Raw genomic sequence first — 18,289 nt, forward strand, 5'->3', positions numbered from 1 at the left:
AATCATATTGGTGACTAGGTGTTGTCCTTAAGCCTCTGCGGATTTTCTACAGTTTCTTGTCTCCGAGTCCCAGTTCTTTCCTTGGTTGTTGCTCTATAGCAGGCACTGATGGTGTTGACAGGTGAAGCAGAGGATTAATTGATGGCAACTGTGGTCAAGAAGATAAATCAAGTGTCGGAGGTGGAGAGGAAGGCAGCGGTGGCAGAGCGGCCAGGAGCCACAGCAGGCGGGCAGGAGGGAGGGGGTCTGCATTCCAAGATTCCTTGCCTGTGTTCTCAAGCTTCTCTCCCTCTGGGTCCTCCGACGATTCTGGTGGTCTTTTCAGTTGCTTTTGGTTTTGCTTCTCGGTCTCATTTTTGCTTTTCATCTGAACCCCAGGGTCAAATGGCACAGTTGGCTGAGCTTGAATAAGTACAGCCCCTGCAGGTGCTGGTGGGGGTATTTTAGGTGTCTCAAATAACTGTTTAGAGGTCAAGTCCATATTTTGAGCATTCATCGGTACTGGTAGATCAGGCGTTAAGGCAGCTAACACTGAGGCTGCTGCAGCCCTCTCAGTTTTCATTTCTTTTAATTTTTTTCGAATCAGTCTCCACAACATGGCTAATTTTCCAGCCTCTTTAGATCCTTTGCTAATTTCATCCCATCGGGACTTCCCAATTTCTTCCCACATTTCCAGCTCAACAGCCATACCAACAGTGGGGATCAGGGCGCTCTCTTTAGCCCCCTTGATCAGCTCATGGAGCTGTTTCGAATTAATAGGAATCCCTCTCATAGAGAGTATAATGAGATTGTTGAACTCACCGGCACTCGGAGGGCAGCTGCTCCTTTTTTTTATCAATCGTCATTAGTGCCACCGGCCTTTCCTCCAGCCACCGCTCTCAGGGAGAGTCAAATCCACGCTGGAGTCGCTCTTGCAGAGAGCCAAATAGCCGACCACGTTGGAGTCACTCTTGTGGAGAGCCAAATAGCCGACCACGTCGGAGTCGCTCTTGTGAAGACTCAAAATGCAACAAACAAGGAAAGAACTGGGACTCAGAAACAAGCAACTAAGGGAACTGCTGAAAAAACTGAAAGAACTGGAGACCAAGGATGAGTATACCCCTGAAAAAAAACTAGTTTTTGCTCCGGGGAACATTGCGAACAACCCAGGGGCACTAATCCATTTTTACCCCCTGATCCCTTCCCTATTCCTGCTCCTACTTCCCTTAACCCTTTAACACCCACTGCTCTGCCTCTTCCAGATCCAGCATGGGGAGGGGAGGGTGGTGGGGGGGATAGTGTGTGGGGGGAGTGTGTATCCAGTAACTATATGGAAAGGAATTATTGAAAATGCTATAGTTGAAGGAGAAATGGTTCCCAATATGGGTCCGATGGCTTTTCCAGTGATTGTGGGACCAGGAGGAGGAGGTCAATGGGTCGCATTAGATTGGAAAATGATAAAAGAAGCCAAAGCTGCCATTACGCAGTACAGTTTGAAATCGGTTTGAGTCATTTACTCAATCTCTTTTGCAATATCTTTTTGCTGCTCAATTGTTGACGCCATATGACACAAAAATGCTCATTGATACTCTGTTAACTTCTTCTCAACAATTGCAATTTCATCATAAATGGCAAATCCTGTGTGAAAATGCAGCTGTGATTCCTAGACAGAACACCGATGCATTACACGGAGTGCAAGCACAAATGTTACTTGGTGCTGGTCATTTTGTATGTGCGGATTTCCAGGCATGGTTTCAAACTGAAGTGTTACAACTTTCACAAGAATTGGCCTATAAAGCTTTGCAAACTGTTCATGATCCTGCACAAGCAACCCCCTCCTTTACAAATATTAAACCAGGGGGAGCAGAGCCATATTCAAAATTTGTGGATCGCTTATATTCAGCGATAACGTCACATCTGGATTTGTCAGAAGAGATGAAAACAAAATTTTTTTTATATGTCAGCATATGACAATGCTAATGAAAAAACTAAATGTGCATTAGGACTACTCCCGAAAGGTGCTACAGCAGCCCAATTGTTAGAAACTTCTGAGCAAATGCTAGAAGCAGATAAAGCTGCTTGGGGACCATCATTGCAATATGGTCCTCAATATTGATGTATATTGTGGTGGATTGTTCACTGGTATTTCATACAGAGATAAAAAACTTGGTTGGTAATTACACTTGCAGTTTTGGTTTGGGAGATTGTACCACTTCATTTTGTTTCAGGCTGACTCCATCAGATATTAGTAGCAATAGCATTTCACTTTTGAAACTTCTGGTGGGTGTTATTAATTTTTCTCATATATTGCTGAGGAGTAAGACAAAAACCACAGGCATGAGAATGTGTATGCCTTTTTGGAAGCCGAGAGTTGCTGCGGAGAGTGATAGCTGCCCCTGGTACAGAGAGCACCCTCACTCCTGCTTCCGCAGCCGCTTCTCGCCCCCCCCTCACGCAAGGGCACAACTCAGATACGGCCGGTGAGCATTGCCAGTGTATCTGACTGCTGCTGCTCAGAAAGTGAGCCCTGCTGCAGACACCACAGCTACCAACTTCCAATTTATAAATAAATATTTAAGGAAAATTTGGTCTGTTTATCAAAATGTAGACTTCGTCAGGTTTTAAGAATAAATGCTTTTGTTCACCTCTACCTTTGTATTTCATAGGGGTGATCTTCAGGAGAAAGGTTTTTCAATCACTCTATTGGTATAAGGTATTGCCTTAGCTAATTTTAATGCTAAAACCCACACCCCTTTGTGAATAATGAGCATGTTGATCAAGTCACCTCCCTAAATATTATAAATATGAGCCTAGATGCATATGTATAGTTAGGAGTGGTGAATGAATCATTATTGACAAGATCATGTGTTTGTTGTAGTTTTCCCTTTTTTTCTATTTTGTACATTAGACATATGCATCCTGAAAGGTGTGCTGGCTGGTGTTCTATAAAAAAAAAAAAAAAAAAAAAAAAAGAGGGGAGGGGGGAGGTGTGCTTTTACTGTTTAAAGGCTTGGAATTCTGTCTCTAAACAATTTTATTAGGCCTTTTTGGGCCTCAATTTGGCAACCATGGAGGAAACCAGGACTCCACCGTGCCATGACCCAGGAGGGGTCTGGGGATGCTTTTGGGGCCCCCTGACAAATTTTTGTTGGATCAGCCTCCCCTACCCCCTTGGCTCTACGCGCCAGTGGACACCTGACCTTCCTCATACTAAAAAGCTATTTAAGTCCTTCCACAGCAGTGTGAAATGTGCTTTTCGTATTGTGTTGTATTGATAACAGGCTTTTGTTAATGTTGTAATTCATGTGATCGTTTATATGTTGATTATGGCGTAGTGGAACAAAGCAATCAGACGCCTCTGATTACTGAGAAGTGGGTGTGAGCCGGTATCAAATCCACCTGTGCCCAATTAGGGCAGGCCCCCTATTGAGCATGTGCAAGACCAGGGGGCCAATAAAAGGTGAGGCTCACACCCACTGAGTAGCTCACTTCTGAGCTAGTCAAGAGAGCGTGCTGGTAGCTCACTGAGCGGCAGACCAATCTTGCTAGTTCCACTTTGTGGGCAATACACTTAGAGCACGGCTCACGAGTCTATATCACGACACCGAGAAGGACTTGAGGCAACGATCCCTGAAGAAAGATTCGTCTTGCTACACGTCTTGCTACATTATGGGATCCCTCGTCTATATCTTGATTGTTGATTGTGCTATTCTGTTGCAGTGTTAAGCAGATGAACTTAACTTCTGGTATATTAACACAGATGCTAAAAGATGTTGATAGTGTCGGACATGCAGTTTTACAATATCGTGCTGCCACTGACTTTTTATTGTTAGCTTTTAGGTTATGTTTGTGAAGAATTTGATGGAGTGTATTGCATGAATTTATCTGATCATTCAGAGTCAATTCACAACCAAAAGCGATTGATTAAGATAACATGAAAAAATTAACTGTTGCATATACTGGGTTAGATGAAGGCTTAAACCACTTAGGGTTAGGGGGATAGTTTAGAGATTTAATTAGAGAAGGCTTATCAATTATATTAGTTATTATTGCTTTTGTATTGTTAGTATGTTGTTTATAGCAATGTATCGTTAGCATGTTATCTCGCGTGATGAAGTGAGTCAGGATTGCTCAAAAACCAAAAGGGGGAATTGTTGGGAGTTTTTGGAAGAAAACGGACATGTGAGCAATCCTGACTAATTAGCTTTATCCAGAGTGATCTAAGGGCCTTGAGGCCTAGCAGCAAGGTTATTAAAAGATCAGCTATGTGCAAAAGATAAGGGAATTGGCAGCAGAAAAGAAGAATAACAGGATGGGAAAGCATCCCATAGACAGCACATAAACAGTTGTATTTAACCAGTTCTCAGAGCCTGAGAAGAAGAAAGTTACGGCAGATAAAAAGTTGCAAACAGAATGCCTGCGATCAACAAAGCAGGACAAGGACGATAAGCAGCACCCTCTCGCAATGCGACAACAGGTGTGTGAACAGCAACACGCAGCCAATCAACATGAGCCACGAAGACGCCAAGACCATATAAATGTAACACTTCGCTTTATAAAATTGAGCTTAGTTGCTAACTCATATTGAGTCGTCTCTTTGCTCTGTAAGCCCGTACCCTCCGACAATTCTGGTGGTAAAAAACTTCATTTAGCACAACCAAATTCCATCTTGTGTCTGTGATAATTTCTTTACTAGTGTGGTGTTAGTAGTCCATCCAGACCCTTGTTTTCTGTCCTACTAAAGGTTAATTGGCTATCACTCAGAACCTAAGCCCAGCCTCCCCCAGCTCCTCTAATATCTGAAGGTCAGCTGGATTGCAAGGAGGTTTATTTTCTGCTAAATTTCTTTACTCTCCTTTAATGCAACGGTGTGCTACTGAGGTCCTTCGGTCTGACATCTCAGTGAAGGTAGGGGATGGAAATCTATGTGACAGCAAAGACACAGTGGGTTAGAGGCCATGGAAGTGCCTGAGAATGGTTACATAGGGATTGGGGAAGTGCTGCAATTGATGGCTTCAAACTCTTCATGAGAGAGGCGAGGCAGGAGAGGCATTGAGGTGGTCCTTGTATGTTATGGAGTGTTTTGATTGTCTAGAGCTTAATGATGGGGACAATAGGGTTAAGTGTTTATGGGTGAGAATGAGGAGGAAGGCCAATAAGGCAGACATCGTGTTCGGAGTCTGCTATAGACCACCCAACCAGGATGAAGAGGCAGACATATTCTACATCAGCTGGGAGAAGTCTCATAATCATAGAATCATAGAATGTTTTGGGCTGGAAGGAACCTTAAAGATCATCTAGTTCCAACCCCCTCTACCATGAGAAGGGATACTTCCAACTAAACTATGTTGCTCAAAGCATCATCCAATCTGTCCTTGAACAATTCCAGGCGTGGGGCATCCGCAGCTTCCCTGGGAAAACCTACTGCTGTGTCTCATCACCCCCACAGGAAAGAATTTCTTCCTATATCTAATCTAAATCTACCCTCTTTCAGCTTAAAACTGTTACCCCTCATTCTATTGCTACAGGCCCCTTATAAAACTCCCTCCCCAGCTTTCTTGTAGGCCCCCTTCCGATACTGGAAGGCCACTATAAGGTCTGCCTAGAGCCTTCTCTTCTCCAGGCTGAACAACCCCAACTCTCTCATCCTATGAAGACAGGAAAGATGGTCCAGCCATCTAATCATCTTTGTGGCCCTCCTCTAGACTCGCTTCAACAGCTCCATGTCCTTCCTGTGTTGGGGGCTTCAGAACTGGACACAGTACTTGAGGTGGGGTCTCACGAGAGCAGAGTAGAGAGGGAGGGAGAATCACCTTTCTTGATCTGCTGGCCATGCTTCTTTTGATGCAGCCAAGGATACGGTTGGCTTGCAAGGCTGCAAGCACACATTGCTGACTCATATTGAACTTCTCATCAATCAACACCCCCAAATCCTTCTCCACAGGGCTGTTCTCAATCCATTCTCTGCCCAACCTGCAATTGTGCTTGAGACTCCTGGAGCACGCTGAGGAAAACTTTTTAAGCCAGGTAGTAGACAGCCCTACCAGAGGGGATCATCCAAGGCAAGTGAACTAATTGGTGACATCAAGATTGAAGGCAGCCTGGGCTGCAGTGATCACGCACTGGTGGAATTCACAGTCACTGCCCAGTCGTGTAGGGATGGGGTCAGGAAGGCCAAGGTGCCACTGGAGCTGAACTTGGCAACAGATACAAATAACAAGAAGGGCCATGTTGGGAATGTTCTCAATCCATTCTCTGCCCAACCTGCAACTGGGCTTGAGATTGCCCTGACCCATGTACAGAACCTTGCACTTGGCCGGCCTTATTGAACTTCATGAGATTGGCATGGGCCCACCTCTTCAGCTGGTCAAGGTCCCTCTGGATGGCCTCCCTTCCCTCCAGCATGTTGACTGCACCTGTAGCAGGGCGCTCTGCCTCAATGTGCCTGGCTCAGTTTCCCTTTGTCATTCAACTGCCCTTTGTCTCCTAGTTTCACTGCCCCTAGCCTGGAGTTGGAGAGTTTCCATTGGAAAGCAAAGGGCATAGAAGACTCCGAACTGGTAACAATCTTGAAAGTACAAATAGAAGGCCAAGTTGATGTCTGTGATGCCAGCTGCTCTCCTGTGTTGAAGAACACAGATCTCAGTTTAACCACAGCTAGGCCAAATGAAGACAAAACAAGAATGGGTAGATAAACAAAAGAGTTTGTTTGGTGAGAAAAAAAGGCTTTCTTGGTTTTTTTCCTGTGTCCCTTTTGTTCTCCAATAGGGGATTTTTGAGGTATGGCTAAGTAGTTAAATGACAGCAGACAATCACTTTATTCTATAAAAGCCTAGTCCCACCTTTGATGGAAAAGAGTCCTGTACACTTTCCCTAGAAGGTGTGCTCGACCTTCTCCCCTCCAGAGGGGACACCTGCTCGAGTGGTTGCTCCTCAAGAAGTTGAGAGAAAGGGACACCCATGCATCACTGTGTCTGGAAAGATCACGGAGCAGATCCTCCCAGAAGCTATGATAAGGAACATAGAGGACAGAGGCACGATTCAAGACAGACAGCATAGCTTCACCAAGGGCAAGTCCTGCCTGACCAACCGCGTGGCCTTCTACGATGGAGTGACTGCATCAGTGGACAAAGGAAGAGCTATGGATGTCATCTATCTGGACTTCTGTAAGGCCTTTGACACAGCCCCCCACAACATCCTTCTCTCTAAATTGTAGAGATATGGATTTGATGGGTAGACTGCTTGGTGGCTAAGGAATTGGCTGGATGGTCGCATCCAGAAGGTAGTGGTCAACAGCTCAATGTCCGTATGGAGATCAGCAATGAGTGGTGTCCCTGCATCAATAGAAGCATAGACAGCAGGTCGAAGCAGGGGGTTCTGCCCCTCTATTCTGCTCTCGTGAGACCCCACCTGGAATACTACGTCCAGCTCTGTAGTCCTCAGCATAAGACGGATGTGGACCTATTGGAGAGAGTCCAGAGGAGGGCCACAAAGGTGATCAGAGGGATGGAGCACCTCTCCTATGAGGAAAGGCTGAGAGAGTTGAGGTCGTTCAGCCTGGAGAAGAGAAGGTTGTGGGGACACCTTATTGCAGCCTTTCAATATTTAAAGGGGACCTAGAAGAAAGATGGGGACAAACTTTTTAGCAGGGCCTGTTGCAATAGGACAATGCATAATGGTTTTAAACTAAAAGGGGGTAGATTTAGGTTAGACATTAGGAAGAAATGTTTTACAATAAGGGTGGAGACACTGGCACAGGCTGCTCAGAGAAGCTGTGGATGCCCCCTCCCTGGAAACATTCAAGGCCAGGTTGGATGGGACTCTGAGTGTCCTTGCTCGTTGCAGGGGGGGGAAGACAAAATGACCTTTAAAGGTCCCTTACAACCCAAACCACTCTATTATTCTATGATTCTATGTGACCCAGAGAAAGACAGAATGCATAACCCAGACAGAGAAAGAGGACGGGTGCCCCACAGAGTGACCCTGAGAAAGGCATACATGACAAAAGGAGTGAGCGTGCACATGATCCAGATAGACCAAGCAGGTGCCCACCATCCAGAGAGACTGAGCATGAGAGCGCACATCCCACCCAGAGCAAGGGAGATATCACAGCCTAGACTGAAACAGTGAAAGAGCGTGTGTGCATGACCAGGGGAGAGACAGAGCACGTGACCCAGAATGAGAATGCACATGCATAATCAAAAGCAAGTGCATGTGCATATCCCAGAGAACTCACATGGTCCACAGAACAAGAACCATAACCCAGAGAGATCATGCAAGAGTGCACACACAGCCCCAGGAGACAGACTGTAGGGCCTAAAGGACTACACAATGCAGAGACAGTGCACAAATAAGAGTATACCAAGAGACAGAGAGAGTGTACACCCCAGAGACAGTATGTGCAGCACAGATTGAGAGAGGATTGCACGAGGCAGAGAGAACACAAGACTCTCATGAGTGTGCAACCCGGGGAGCGCAAAACAGAGTGAGAGAGGAGCATGCAATACAGGGAGAGAGCACACACGTGTGCATGTCCCAGGGAGAGAGAGCGAGCACATGCACACAGACGCACCCCAGGGCAGGGAAAAGCAAGAGAGAGGGAGTAAGGAGGCAACTCACTGAGAGGGAAGAGCGTGTGCATGCAAGAGTGCACAACCCAAAGAAAGAGGAAGGGTGCACATGACCCAGAGTGGGAAAGCACAAAAACACAACACAGTACACACAAGGCAGAAGGAGCCAGAGCACTTGACAGAGTCACAGATTGAGAGCAACAGGGATAAAGACGCACACAGACTGAGACACCGTGTTCCAAAGAGAGAAAGAGTGCTTGACCATGCCAGAGACAGAGAGAGGAAGAAGATGTAACTGATAGAGAGCACGTAACTGCAAGAAGCAGAGTGCATGACCGACAAAGAGAGCAGAAGACCTTGACCAAGAGAGTAAGGGAAAGCTAGCATCATCAAACACGACCACTAGAGAAACATGTGAGAGGAAGAACCCACAAACAAGAGAAACCTAGCCCGACTTGGAGAGAAATGTAGAGCAGGTGACCAGGAGCAAGGGAGTGCAGGAGGGAGCAACAGAGAGGGAGGACAAGCATATCCCCTGAGAGACTTCGACAAAGAGAGAGAGGGAGAATGTGTCACGGAGAGGAAGGGAGCATACACAGCCACACATGAGGTACAGGGAGAACGTGACCCAGAGAGGGAAAGCAAACAGAACTGTGAATGAGGGAGAGCATGCAATGGTCTGTGAGAGAGCACTACAGACATAAAGAATTTGTGACTGAGTGAGGGAGAGCATGTGCCATCACACCCAAGAGAGGAACAGCATGTACAACCTAGAGAGGGAGAGTGAGAATGACCCCACACAAGGTTGAGCAACAGGGAACATGTGAGTGTGAGGGTGAGAGGAAGCAAACAAGAAGCAGCTCATGAGAGCACAGCTGCACATGAAGAGGGAGCACAAGCACAATCGTGACAGAGTGAGCAAGAGAAAAGGATAACACAAAGGACAGCGACCACATATGAGAGGGAGATCACAACCTAGACAGAGAGGGAGAGCAAGCATGACTGCACGTGAGGGAGAGAGGGAAAGAGCACAACAAGGTTGATTGAGAAGGGGCGCATAAGAGAGAGAGGGAGCACATGACCACACATGAGAGAGGGAGAGTGCACAACCACACAAGATCTTCAGATGATGCAAGGGAGTGCGGGGAGCATGCGTGACTGCCCACGAGGGAGAGAGATTGTGTGTGTGTGAAGTTGAGCAAGAGGGAGCACACAAGATAAAGTATGTGTGCCTGCAAGCAAGAGAAAGAGACTGGGAGAAGACGAGAGCACGAGCAAGGAACGGATTGACTTACCAGCATGAGCTTTGAGTATATGGGTTTTCAAGCGGCTATTGTAAGAGGACTTGAATGAACAGAGCTTGCAACAGAATGGCTTATGGTGTCCATGATGAGTCTGCATATGACGATCCAGACTGATCAAAAGACAGACAAAAAAAGGAAACAAAATATTAAATAATTTTAGCTATTCCTTCAGATGCAAGACAAAAAACCTAGTAACAAAAAGAAATTTTAAGAGTAGGCCAGGCTCAGCTATCCTTCTCATGCCGGTTCTTTACATCCAAAAGGTCTGCTTACAGAAAAAGGCTGAGTCTAATCTGAGGAAGAAAAATATCTGTGACTAATTTTATCACACAGAATGCAAGCCACTTAAAGTCTATTGGGCAAAATTACTATCAATTAAATTTTACCTAATCCAGACTAACAAGATAGTAACTTATAGGAGAAAGGTTACTTGAAGAATAAACAAACAAACAAAACCCTCAAACAGAACAATCAAAATATTACTACAGGATTATTTCTGTGAAATGTTTTTGTGAAAATATGACCCCTTTCTCCTCCTAAGGAAAGGAAAATATTTTTCTAGCTCTACTGAAGAAGCTTTCATTTGGTTACAGCAGCAAAAGCAGACCAGACAACCTACTCTGGAGGAAGGTACCAGCAATCTGTCTAGAGTCAATGACTTTTGGGAGTAAAAGTGGCAGAGTTTCAGATGTAATGGACTAGGACACCCTTCATGAAGCTTAACAACAGAAGAGGGGGTGGAAAAGACCAGGTGCTATTTTTCTGCAGGGGAAATCAGAGCAGCAGGAAGCTGTTCAGCAGCTGATTTCCAAGGTCCCTTCTAGCCCAATCCATTCTATGATTCTCTGAAAAGTTCACCCACCTAGTGGATGTAGGGAAGGCAGTGGATGTAGTGCTTCTGGATTTTAGTAAGACTTTTTATACCGTCCCTCACAGCATCCTTCTGCTGTGACCAGGTGCTATTTTTCTGCAGGGGAAACTTTCTGAAGGAGCTGCACGGGAGATTTAAATTGCAGAGTAAGAACATACAATCAGTCAGTTGGCAAGGCAGCAGCAGGTAACCCTGGGGTGAGGGTTAGATCACGTTGTACAGAGGGGTTCCTGGGCTCCAGGACACCCCCACTCACAGCCCAAGCCCCAGCAGGACAGATTGATACTGGCTTTTCCTACTGTCCTTGACAGCATCCTTCTGGACAAGTTGACCAACTGTGGGTCGAGCAGATACATGCTGATCTAGGTGAAGAATTGACTGAAGGGCAGGGTTCAAAGTGTTGTAGTGAATGAGGCTGCATCTGACTGGTGACCGGTCACCAGCAGTGTTCCTCAGGACTCAAGTTCTAGGGCCAGTTGTGTTCAATATTTTGGTGATGAGCTGGATGCAGGATTTGAACATATCATTAGCAAGTTTGCTGATGATCCTAAACTGGGAGGTGTTGATTACTGTCTTGAGGGATGAGAGGCCTTGCAGAGGGATCTGGATAGATAGGAGCATTGGAGTATGATTCATGGGATGAAAGTTAAAAAGTCCAAATGATGGATTCTGCACCTGGGATGGAGTAACACTGAGCACAAATATAGTTTGGGAGAGGAGTGTCTGGAGATCAGCCCTGTGGAAAGGAATCTGGGGGTGCTGGTTGACAGCAGGCTCAGTAGGAGTCATTGTGTGCCCTGGAAGCCAAAAGCGCAAAACGCATCCTGGGATACATTGAATGCAGTATAACCAGCCAGTCAAAAGAGGTGATGATCCCACTGTATTCAGCGCTGGTGCAGTCTCACCCTGAGTACTGTGTGCACGTCTGGGCCCCAATATTTAACAAGAATATTAAGGTCCTTGATTGCGTCCAGAGGAGGGAAACAAAGGTGGTGAAAGGGCTGGAAGGTATGGCCTATGAGGAGCACCTAAGGACTTTGGACTTGCCTACTTCGGAGAAAAAGGGGCTGAGGGGCAACCCCATTGCTCTCTGCATCTTCCTGAGGAGGGGAAGTGGAGAGGGATGTCTTCTTGGTATCCAGTAACAGGACATGTTAGAATGATTCAAAGCTGCTCCAAGGGAGGTTCAGGCTTAACATTAGGAAAGATTTCTTTACTGAGACAATGGTTGTAGAAAATCCGCGGAGGCTTAAGGACAACACGTAGTCACCAATATGGTTAAAGTGAAGTCGTCTATTAACAATTCACACTCGCTTTATATAGAGCCCTTGTTATAGAACGATATCTTGCAGGTGGCTATATCTTGGCCTCAAATCCTGTTCTCACAGAACTTGTGCTGGCTACATCATTGTCCTGTTATTCTTCTTTTCTGCTGCCAGCTCCCTTATCTTTTTCCCATAGCTCATCTTTCAGTAACCTTGCAGCTGGGCCTCGAGGCCCTTAGCTTACTCTAGCTAAAGCTAAATAGTCAGGATTGCTCACATGTCTGTTTTCTTCCAAACAGTTTCCCAACAAATGGTCAAACACTAAACAGGCTTCCTAGAGAGTTGGTTGATGCCCCAAGACTTGTCAGTGTTTGAGGCATTAGGACAATGCCCTTAATAACATCCTTTGATTTTTGGTAAGCCCTGAAGTGGCCAGGCAGTTGGAGCAGATGATCACTGTAGGTTCATTCCAACTCCTCTCCTCTCCTTGTCTGGGGCTACAGAGAATGTCTGAAGTTTCTCACTGAGGATGTGACAGAGGAAAACTGTCTCCTTGGATAATGAGGAAAAGATTAGGAGGATCTTCTCAGAGATCATGCAGAGACAAAAGCCCAAACTCCTAATTATACTGAAGGAGGAGCGCACAGTCTCTGTATTTATATATGTTTATTTGTATTTATTGAGACTACCAAGATGGCAAAGGCTAGAAGCTTGTGATATTTGGCACTGGGAGGACAGCTGCTTCACCATCAGATGTGCAACTATAGAATATGTTCTGATTGCAGATGAGGGGCCGGGAGCTCTGTCCAATGAAGCATCAGAGCTGGCTACACCTGAACCATGCAACAGCACCAGGGGGAAAGTAATGAGTGATAATAGTGGGAGACTCCGTTCTGCAGGGGAGATGCTGACCTGACCTGCTGCACAGGGAGGTTTGCTGATTGTCAGGAGCACAGATCCAGGATGTTTATGAGAGACCGCCAAGGTCTGCCCAGCCCTTGGACTATTATCCCCCGCTGCTCACGCATATAGGAACCATGCTGTGATACTGACAGAAATGCTGCTTTTCTAACACAAGGGTTTAGAAATATTTCTTATATCATTCTTTCTTTCTGACATGCTTTTAATTACAGAACAGTGACAACTTCACCCAATTTAATGGTGTCACTGACAGTACTATCAATGCTTATGTTAAACAAGAACCTGGATCTCTCTTCTTTGGAGGGAAGGGGGATTGACACAGGATGGGGGGACGGGAGAGTTCTCCCCCCAGAAGCTACAGAGAACGCATATATTCATTTGCCAGTCTATGATGCCAGTAAAAAAAAACAACAAACCAACAGCAATAAGCTTTACTTCCTTGTGGCAAGCCATGAGTAAAAATGCTTAAAAGAATTCTCAAGCTTCCTAGCTGTAGACAAAAAAAAAAAGTAATGAGAAACTTTTGATTATTTATTATGACCATGCATTTTTCATGGTTTACATCAGATCAGGGGTGATTTCCTCAACCCATTTCAAGTATACCACACTGATGTGATATCCTGGTTTGGGCCAGGATAAAGGTAATTTTCTGTCTTGTAATTTTGCTTTCAGCTAAGTCTCATAAGTAGCTGTACTTGCTGAAATTAACAGCAAGTTTCTCACTCATTGTCTGCTTCGAGGACTGATAACGCTCAATGTTTATAGTTACGGCTAGAGAATGGTCTGCAGATCCAAGGTCACTGCTCAGTTCTGAGGAACATCTTGGGCTCCGGAAAGAGAAAAGGAGTGAAGAGGTCACACCTGCAACACTCCTTTAGGGAGAAGCGGACAAGATAAATGACCAAAACTGACCAAACAGAGTATTCCATCCCATACACATCATACTCAGTATACATTTGAGGGATCACGAGAGTCAAACCCCTTCCCTTCCTCCTCTTCTTTGCCTGTCCCTCTTTGCTTTGGCATCCTGGGAGGATTCTGTCTGTTTGTCTGCCTGTGGTCCTGTTCTGTGCCAGCCTGAATCTGTGTGCTCCTGCCTCCAGCTCCCAACTGCTGCTGACCCCAGGAGTCCAGCCTGGACTTTCTGAGGGGCTGCCCTGCAGCCTTGGTGGTGACCTGAGAGTTATTGGGGGAAGGGGGGAGGAACGAGGTATCAATTTTCCTGTATATTTGTATATATTTAGTAATTGTTCTTTTTTATCATTGCTGTTTCATTAAAGCTGTGTAGTTGAGTTTCCAACCCATAAGTCTCTCTCCCTTATTCTCTCTCCTTTTTTTATCAGGGAGGGGAGAGGGGTTAATAGAGAACATCTGTTATTCAGTTTAATTGCCAGGACAGCGTTAAACTGTGACATGTGAAGACCATGTTAATAGACTGAAATAGCATAACACAAATAAGAAAAAACAAATCTAACTTTAAGATTGGTTTGTTATAACTGTTCAGCACTAGAAATGAAACCTCTCTCAATCAAATAAGTCATAGTACTATTTAAAAATAAGTTAGTTAAATGGAAGTAAATGGTAGTAAAAAATACTTTTTCCTCTTTATGACTTCTTTAATTTCATGTATTTGACAGGACTGCATAAGTGGTGGGCACCTTGGTGTGCATTTCCTCTAGACACAACAAAAAGAGAACTTGAAGGCAAGAAGATATAGTAATAGGACTTTTTATAGTCACATGCAAAGACAAAAATGTTTAGGGGTACAGAAAATGCCTAAATCTTGAGAAAGAGAAAAATGTGTCTTGAAATCAATTGAATGTGCTCTCCTTCAGTGTCAACCAACATGAGAAACAGTCATGGTACTCTGTGCTTCTGTTGAAAACAAACCATAACTTACTTGTGCCTGAAAGCGGAGACAAAGGGACAGTACTGGCAGTTGTACTTGTCTTCCCGGGTAAACATGGCCAGAGACAAGTGACCCCTCTCATGAGATCGCAGACCCTGCATAGACATCAAAATCCGGTCACACTGGCTGCAGTGGTATCCCCCAGGCCTGGTTTCATCTTCCAGATACGCTCCAGATTCAGCTTCTGTAAATTCCACAGCGCCAGGGTCTTTGTCTCCCTCAAAACCCTCCAAAGTTGCGCTTGAAGAATCTTCAACTTCCTGCTAAAAAACACATACCCACCCCAAAGCCATCAATTGTCTATCCCTTCTGCCCCTCAGTCTCTCCTATGTATTAATTTTAATGTCTAGGTTTCCCACTGCATTCACTTTCTAAAGGTATTCATACCATACTACACTAATAACTTTCTGTATAAAAAGAGACTAGTCTTTAATTATATATATATATATATATATGTATATACATTAAAAAGCAAACTACCCATCTCTTGGTCCCTTTCCCAAGTGTTAATTAGCATAGCAGGAACCCACTCACAGCCCAAGCCACATCAGGACCCTTAAATTTGTGCAACCAATCAGGCACGCAGGAGGTGGGGCCAGGAGCTGCATGGGACTTTTAAATAGGCCTGGGGAGCGCCAATGAAAAGGAGCAGGCAAACAGGGGCATGGCATGTCAGTGAGGCATGGCATGTCAGTGAAGAGTGGCATGGCAGGGCAGTTTGCATGGCCAGCACAAGCGGCAGGGCTCCTCCCCTGCTCAGGGAAGGACAGGTAACGCAACAAGATCCTTCTGCTCTCCTGTGCATAGTGCCATCCGTCCTTGGAATGACCACCCTTGGAACCAGCACCACCCTGGTAAATCTAAAAGAGGTATTAACATGCCAAACAGTCATTTACTTAAGGAGTGATGGTAGCTACTCAGAGGAGGAAGACTAGTCCCAGCATCCACCAAAATGTGCATTGGTATCCAGGCTACAGGCTCTGAGGAATGCCACAGCCTTTCACTGGCATCAGGGGTAACACTGACTGTGGCTGCAGCGTGAGCAGGTTGATGACCTGCTCAGCTGGGTGGCACAGCTCTAAGATGAAGTGATGGAGCTCAGGGATGAAGTGAGTAGGTTGAGAAACATTAGGAAGAGTGAGAACGACATTGACTACTCCCATAAACTGTCTACAAAAACGGAAGGGGAGGTAACTCTTAGTGGAGCAGAAGATTCCATATCCTCTCATCAGCAAGCTCCCCAGCCTTCCTATAGTAACCCACGTGAGCAGGGTCAATGGGAACAGGCCTCTGCCTGATGAAAGAAACAAAACAAATGGAGCAAGTGTATTCCTTTAAGAAGCACACCACCTATAGCGCCATTGCAGAACAGGTATGAGACTCTGCAGGAGGAACTGGTTGTGAACAAGGATGGGGACTCATGAAAGCCAGAAGTGCCACCAAGGCTGACTCGCCTCAAGCCAGCTATCAAAACTGACCCTGAAAAGAAAAATCGAAGGGCCATTGTTGTAGGTGACTGCATGCATGAGGGGAGCAGAGGGCATGATATGCAAATGAAACCCGCTTCATAGAGAGGTCTGCTGTCTCCCCGGTGCCCAGGTAAAGGAAGTCGTAGATAAACTTCCCACCTTTGTGAGTCCTTCTGATTATTACCTGCTTCTGTTCTTTCAGGTGGGCATTGATAATGTAACAATGAGAGGCTCAATCAATTGGGCCTTGGAGCAACTGGTAAAGGGATCAGGAGCTCAAAGTTGTGTTCTGCTCCATCCCTCTGATATCGGCGATGGATGAGGGAATACATAGGAAGAGCCAACAGCTTAATTCATGGCTTTGGATTTTATAATCACGACTGGGTATACAAGACACTAGAGCTGCGAGCAGCTAATGGGATGCACTTGTCCCAGAGGGGAAAAAGGATTCTAGGGCAGGAGTTAGCAGGGCTCATTGATAGGGCTTTAAACTAGCTTTGAAGGGCCTGATAATCTCATGCTTGCCTGTGACAAACAGTGGGCCAGAACAACAAGGGAAGAGGGAAGGAGTGATAGTAAAGGCTCTCAACTTGGTGCCTGGAGACAAGCTAAGGATGATACATCAGGACACCCCAAGGGAATTCGAGGGGATTTGCACAAGAGGGTGACACAGCCAGCCCAGCTGAAATACCTCTATGCAAATGCATGCAGCTTGGGCAATAAACAGAATTAATTAAGTGCTGCTGGAAAGCCATGACAATAGTGGCTATTTATGAAACTTGGTGGGATGATTTCCATGACTGGAATGTAGGGATAGACGGATACGAGCTCTTTAGGAAGGACAGGCAGGGCAGGAGTGGAGGAGGTGTTACCCTCTACATCAGTGACCAGATGGAATAGATGTTAGCTCCATCTGAGGAATGAGAATGAGGAGGTTGAGAGCATATGGTTTAAGATTAAAGGGATAGTATTGGAAGGTGATGTTACAGTAGGGGTCTGCTACAAGCCGCCTGACCAGAAGAACCAAGCAGGTGAGGCCCTCCACAGGCAGATAGAAGTGGGTTCACGTTCACAGGCCCTGATCCTCGTGGAGGATTTCAACCACCCTGACATCTGCTGGAGGGACAACACAGCAAGGAACCAGCAATCCAGGATGTTCTTGGAATGCATAGATAACAACTTCCTCCACCAAATGGTAGAAGAAACAAGAAAAGGTGCTATGCTGGGTTTTGTTCTCTCAAACAGGGAGGGGCTGATGACCAATGTGCGGCTCGGGGATAACCTTGGCTGCAGTGATCATGAAGCACTTGAATTTAAGGTCTTCAGGGCAACTAGGAGGATGTATTCCAAGGTTATGACCTTGGACTTCAGGCATGCAGACTTTGATCACTTCAGGGATCTGCTGGCAAGAGTACCATGGGATAAAGCCCTACAGGAAAGGGGGTCCAGGACAGCTGGTCAGTATTCATGGATCACCTTCTCTGTGTCCAGAAGCAAAGCATACCAACAAAGAGGAAGGCAGGAAAGAATGCTAGGAGACCTGCCTGGATGATCAGGGAGCTCCTGGGCACACTGGCACACAAAAATAAACTTTACAAGGAGTGGAAGAAAGGACAGCTAGAATGTGGGGCATTTAAGGAAGTTCCCCGAGAAGCAGGAGACCTTCTTAGAAAAGCCAAAGCTCAGTTAGAACTAAATCTATCCAGGGACATCAAGGGGAATAGGAAAAATTTCTATAGGTATATTCACAGCAAAAGGAAGACTTGGGAAGTTGGGCCCCCTCAGAAAGAAAACAGGAGAACTACTGATATGGAGTGATATGATAAGTGATATGGAGAAGGCCGAGTTTCTCAATGACTTCTTTACCTCAGTCTTCACTGGCAAGGGCTCCAGCCACGCACCCATAGTCACAGAACTTCCCATTGTAAGTGAAGATCAGGTTCACGACCATCTGATGAACCTGAAAGTGTACAAGTCCATGGGACCCAACGGGATACACCC

At 45.7% G+C, this 18,289-nt stretch overlaps 1 protein-coding gene across 1 annotated transcript in view; it reads right to left on the reverse strand.

The window, feature by feature from the left end:
- Positions 1 to 844: 844 nt before the first annotated feature.
- The window catches only part of LOC103531022 (zinc finger protein 462), a 56,564-nt gene continuing 39,119 nt past the window's right edge, over positions 845 to 18,289 (reverse strand). Inside the window, exons 5-9 of the mRNA XM_030468334.1 lie at positions 14,811 to 15,082; positions 9,845 to 9,963; positions 9,145 to 9,200; positions 7,172 to 7,440; positions 845 to 998 (exon numbers count right to left, since the gene is read on the reverse strand). Coding sequence (XP_030324194.1) covers positions 845 to 998; positions 7,172 to 7,440; positions 9,145 to 9,200; positions 9,845 to 9,963; positions 14,811 to 15,082 — 870 coding nt within the window. The remainder of the gene's footprint in view (positions 999 to 7,171; positions 7,441 to 9,144; positions 9,201 to 9,844; positions 9,964 to 14,810; positions 15,083 to 18,289) is intronic.

Source organism: Calypte anna, chromosome W, assembly GCF_003957555.1.
Source record: "Calypte anna isolate BGI_N300 chromosome W, bCalAnn1_v1.p, whole genome shotgun sequence".
NCBI lineage: Eukaryota > Metazoa > Chordata > Aves > Apodiformes > Trochilidae > Calypte > Calypte anna.